Source organism: Penaeus chinensis, chromosome 11 (assembly GCF_019202785.1).
Source record: "Penaeus chinensis breed Huanghai No. 1 chromosome 11, ASM1920278v2, whole genome shotgun sequence".
Lineage (NCBI taxonomy): Eukaryota > Metazoa > Arthropoda > Malacostraca > Decapoda > Penaeidae > Penaeus > Penaeus chinensis.
Genome location: NC_061829.1, coordinates 9,647,029 through 9,652,547, shown reverse-complemented (window position 1 = coordinate 9,652,547; position 5,519 = coordinate 9,647,029). Strand labels below are relative to the sequence as shown.

The 5,519-nt window shown below is 41.2% G+C and overlaps 1 protein-coding gene across 2 annotated transcripts; it reads left to right on the top strand.

Annotated features, from left to right (window-relative positions):
• The first annotated feature begins 222 nt into the window (after positions 1-222).
• LOC125030539 (tubulin beta-2 chain) lies at positions 223-5,152 on the top strand. Of its 2 annotated transcripts, none has more exons than XM_047620629.1 (4): positions 223-371; positions 1,940-2,174; positions 3,770-4,014; positions 4,113-5,152. In XM_047620629.1, the coding sequence occupies exons 1-4, from the start codon at positions 315-317 to the stop codon at positions 4,932-4,934; spliced, it is 1,359 nt and encodes a 452-aa protein (XP_047476585.1). In that variant the 5' UTR covers positions 223-314; the 3' UTR covers positions 4,935-5,152. The 2 variants fall into 2 exon arrangements, with proteins under 2 accessions (XP_047476585.1, XP_047476586.1); XM_047620630.1 differs by lacking the exon at positions 223-371 and adding an exon at positions 638-780.
• Positions 5,153-5,519: the final 367 nt, after the last annotated feature.

Genomic DNA, 5,519 nt, shown 5'->3' with positions numbered 1-5,519 from the left:
GCGTTCCTTCTTTTTTTATTCCCGCCAATTTAGGGTTAAAATTTGAAACTATATTGAAGAATTATGATATATTAACTGTTATACTCCAATAGACTAGCAAAGGTGTATTAAAATAAAACTATTTTTTGATTATATAATGAAATTTATAACAATATTTGTAATCATAGGTGTTAATAACATTTAAAAGTGTTTAAAGATGCTCGCTTGACTAAGAGTCGCCACTCCTTTCCCGACCTCCGAGTCACGGATCCTAGCGCCGCTGCAGTTACTGAGCGACCTCGGAAGAGAGTGGACGTACAACCCGAACCGTAAAAATGAGAGAAATCGTCCACATCCAGACTGGCCAGTGCGGCAACCAGATCGGTACCAAGGTAAGCACAAGTGATGCTGTGTGAGTGTAACGTGTTGCGTTGTGGATAAAACTTGTTGGGAGTCGTGTTAAATTGTTGTTCTTTGTAATAAAGGCGCGGCCGGCGGGCGGGCGGGCGTCGCACCTCAATGCGCGCGCCTTCTGCCTCGCCCCGCCCTTTGTCTGGTCGTTATGCTTTGTAAAACTTGGGTTTATTTACATTTCGATTTGACATCACAAGTGTTTGTTTCCAATTATCCTTTATAGGTCCGAGAAGCTCCCCCGCGTTGAAGTGACTTGAAATAAAGTCTGCAAAAGAACGTCACACAGGACTAGTGTTATGATCGTTACCATGACTGCGGGCGGTTTTCTGCGAGAACTTTCCTCGCCCTCTCCCAGTTCTTGCCATTCCACAGGAAGCCCTGTGATATGTAAGGAAATGTCTGAGACGTATTTTAGAAATCAAAACTAGGCTCCCGTTCTTTGTATTCGTCTGTCTGTAAGCTCGGAACCGGAACCACCCGGCGCGATCCTCTCGACATTCCGCTTCGCATTACGAGGCGGAACGGACGGGGAAATGGCCGAGATTTTCATCACTTGAACATTAATCTCTTATCTGCCCCCTGTCGCAGTGCTGCAGCTGTTCAAAGCAAATCGATAGCCCTTGCTCTCCAGACCCCCTCCCACCCCGCCGCCTGCAGCCTCCGCCTCAAGGTGTCTGCAGCATCAGCGGTTACCGTCACCATGTGGTTCGACGGTGGTTTTAAGCTCCTTGACCAGACTATACGGTTCTGCGGTTGACGAAAATGCTAGAGCGTGTTCTTTTGTCGAGGGAGTTAAACCGCGCGTACAAACTAGGGCTCGGTCTTCGGTGAAGATTTCGCCCACCCCTTTTTCTAAGAGATGAAACAGCAACAAGTGCACATAGGGGAGCCAGTTAATGGCCTTTGATTCGCCGTCGCGTGAATGCCGAGGTTGAATTGGAAAGGGAGCGGCGGCCGCATTCCGTGTCGATATTAAAGGGGTCAGGACTAAGGGAAGGTCGCCGTCGCGTGATCGAAGGCTTCGTAAAGGAGGTTTCAACGCCTCCGCTAATGACATTTAACAGGCAAATTGCAGAATGATTGCCACTCATTACGAATGTGTTTTGCGACATTAAGGGCAGTTCGTTCGGTTAGTTAAGGTTAATCCTTTTAGTTGTGGACGCACTAAGCTAGAGCAGATTGATGACAGGACAAAAAGTTGCAGTCGGTGGTACAATGAAATAAGGGGTATACACGAATAATAACGTACTAATAAAGGGGGAAAATGCGGAAAGCGCCGCTTACAGCCAAAGTCCACTCGGTGCTCCCGGGTTTCAGCTCTTTCCGTGCTTACCGAGGTGAAGACAGTTTACCGGGTGGGGGGGGGGGGGTGGAGCTCCCCATCAACCCTTCCACGGGCGACGCCCAGTCACACGGCTACTTTTAATGTTCAGTAGATTTTGTGGTGAGGAGTTGGGGGGGGCCTTAGTGTCCGGCGAATGCGTTCTTACAGTAAAGATTTACCTAGTTTGTATGCATTTAAATTAATATAGGCTTGACTTTTCAGTTCTGGGAGATCATCAGCGATGAGCATGGCATCCAGCCAACAGGAGAATACACAAGTGGTGTGGAAAAGGACTTGATGGACCTCCAGTTGGAGCGCATCAATGTTTACTACAACGAGGGCAACCAGGGCAAATATGTACCCCGTGCAATTCTCGTGGACTTGGAGCCAGGCACCATGGACAGTGTCAGAGCTGGTCCTCACGGGCACCTCTTCAAGCCAGATAGTTTTGTATTTGGTAAGTTGCACATTTATGCTGTACAGGATAAGAATATCCGACTGCATTTTAGTGTCCCCTTTATTTGTATGTTTTTCAAGTTTGGTAATATTTACCCAATAGTAGTACTGAGGAGGAATTGAATTGATAGGTCTCATATGACATTGATTTTATTGGTCATTGGGTAACTAAATTTAGCATGAGCATCTTTCCATTCCTCTTCCCCACTATCTCCATATATGTAAAAATGTTTGCAATTTTGACATTTCTATTGTCAGGTTATTTGATTTTTATTTCCAGCATCAGATCTGTCATGGTGTCTTAAAAGTGTTTCTCATGTGAGGTCAGTGTAACTTCTTGGTTACTAAAGCCTCTGGCTTGAGATGAGTCAACGAAATGTAAACTAATGCAGATGACTTAGGATTTGCAAGATTTTGTACACCCTAAGAGGATATGCATACCAGTTTAGTTTCTAACTGAAGTCATATACTAAAGTAGTTTGTTACTGGTTTCTACTGTTTTTTTCAGGAACTATAAAATATTTAGTCCAGACAGAATAGACAATTAGTCTCTTAAATAGTATATTGATAGTTTTTCTATAACCATAAGATTTATATACATAAACTCGTTTAATATTTGCAACTCTCGGATTACTTGTGCAATAAACTTTGATAATGGGGAATCACTACATATATATCTCCTTTGTATATACTTGCACATACAACTATGCATCAGAACCTAAAAGATGAAACAAATTTGCTGTTAAATATACATGCCTTAAATGAATACTAGCCTGAAATTTATTTGTTGTTAAAAATAAACATGGATATGATTGACCATGTGAATATATTGACACATCTCATGCCCAATACTAGGTTATATTCACTGCTTGGATGCTTTGCTGCAGGGATCATAAAAATATCCCAAAATTTATATCACTTGGCATAACTTCAATTACAAAAATGTTATATATACCATACTGTGATAGCTGCTTGCTTGTCCTAAGGATTAGGTTACTTTTATAGGTATATAATTCCAGGTTTATAGATGTACCTCTCATAACAGTGTACATGTCCCTATTGTTTAATTTGTTTTCCATTTAGTGCACACTTATGACCTTACTCACTGCTCACTTGTTAGTGGAGGTGTATAGTAGCTATTTAGTAATACACAGCTAACACTGCACACTTAGTTTATGGAATATCTGGTTAATTTAAGGAATGTAGTGGCTTTTATACTCCAATTAGGTATTTTTATGAAATGACCCAAGATGGTTAGGTATTGCATACCCTACATTTAGTTGGTGATTATTGCACATTTTTTAAAATGGGTTAAATGTGCGCAATTAATCTTTAATCATAAGCCTTCTAGTAACCTGTAGTGTATGCATAATTTATACATGAATTTTTACTAACATATTTTAAGTCTTTTTCAATTGCCCTTTTTATTTTGTCCATCTGTTATTAAGGTGCATGTAATTGACAGTATTGAGGATGAATATTTAAATAGCATTCTTGTAACTATATGAAATAAATCATTCTCCAGTAAATCTTTTCAGTAGACCTTTGTATATAATTAAATATATAAAATTCTAATCGTATATTTTTTTTCAACAGGCCAGAGTGGTGCTGGCAACAACTGGGCTAAGGGCCATTACACAGAGGGAGCAGAATTAGTGGATTCTGTTCTGGATGTGATTCGCAAGGAGTCTGAAAAGTGCGACTGTCTTCAAGGATTCCAGCTAACACATTCCCTTGGTGGTGGCACTGGGTCTGGTATGGGAACTCTGCTGGTGTCAAAAATTCGTGAAGAATTCCCAGACAGGATCATGGTCACTTTCTCAGTTGTACCCTCCCCGAAAGTAAGTGTTTGGAAATGTTTTAGTACCACAATATTTTGAGCTGATGTGTTAAATCCCTTCACATTACATGCATAATCTAATGAGAATCTTTTCTTTAGGTTTCAGACACTGTGGTGGAGCCATACAATGCTACCCTCTCCATTCACCAACTTGTAGAGAACACTGATGAAACTTACTGCATCGATAATGAAGCCCTTTATGACATCTGCTTCAGAACACTCAAGCTAGCTAATCCCACATATGGTGACCTGAACCATCTTGTATCACTGACCATGTCTGGTGTAACAACTTGCCTCCGTTTCCCTGGCCAGCTGAATGCTGATCTCCGAAAGCTTGCTGTGAACATGGTACCCTTCCCTCGTCTCCATTTCTTCATGCCAGGATTTGCTCCTCTAACTGCCCGTGGTTCCCAAGGATACCGCGCCCTTACTGTACCTGAACTGACCCAGCAAATGTTTGATGCCAAGAACATGATGGCAGCTTGTGACCCTCGTCATGGACGGTACTTGACTGTTGCTGCCATCTTCCGAGGTCGCATGTCGATGAGGGAAGTAGATGACCAGATGTACAACATCCAGAACAAGAACTCTTCATTCTTCGTAGAATGGATCCCCAACAATGTTAAGACTGCTGTCTGTGATATCCCACCACGTGGTCTCAAGATGGCTTCAACCTTCATTGGTAACTCTACAGCTATCCAAGAGCTTTTCAAGCGTGTTAGTGAGCAGTTCACTGCTATGTTCAGGCGAAAGGCTTTCCTTCATTGGTACACTGGTGAAGGTATGGATGAAATGGAGTTCACTGAAGCAGAATCAAACATGAACGACTTGGTATCTGAATACCAGCAATACCAGGAGGCTACTGCTGATGATGAAGCAGAGTTTGAAGAGGAAGGCGAAATTGAGGGAGAATACGACTAAGAATCTCTCTTACTTTTTATCTGACCCAGTGCTGATTGTAGCTCTGGATTGTCACTGTTAGTATTATTTTCCATGTAATAAAGGAGAAGCAGTGCAACCACATTCAACTTACTTTAAACTACCGTGTAGTTAATTTCTGCACCACATTCCCTTTTGGTTTTACAGCCATGGATTCTTAGCTTAAGATTTCTTTCTCATAAATTAAATCTTAATATTTAGAAGTTGTTTGTTATTCCTTGTAACCACTATTCTTATCGAGATGCAAGATCCCAAGTATCATGGAATGTAGCTAAAACTAATAAGTGATAAATATGGAATGCAGAAGTTCCTTTGGTACAAAGATATAAAAAAAAAAAAAAAAAATATATGGAGATTCTACTTGCTGATCAAAATGGGTTGACGAATAGTGAAAAAGGTTATAGTATTCCTATAAGGAAAATACTTGTTTAAAAACCAAGCTTTAGCAGCTGTCAATAAGGTTAATCTGCATGCTAATTCACCTTTTACGAGAACGCCCTTCAAATTCCTCTGAATTTGCCAACATTGCCATTGCTGCTATGTCCTATGTGGGAGACTAAATATTAC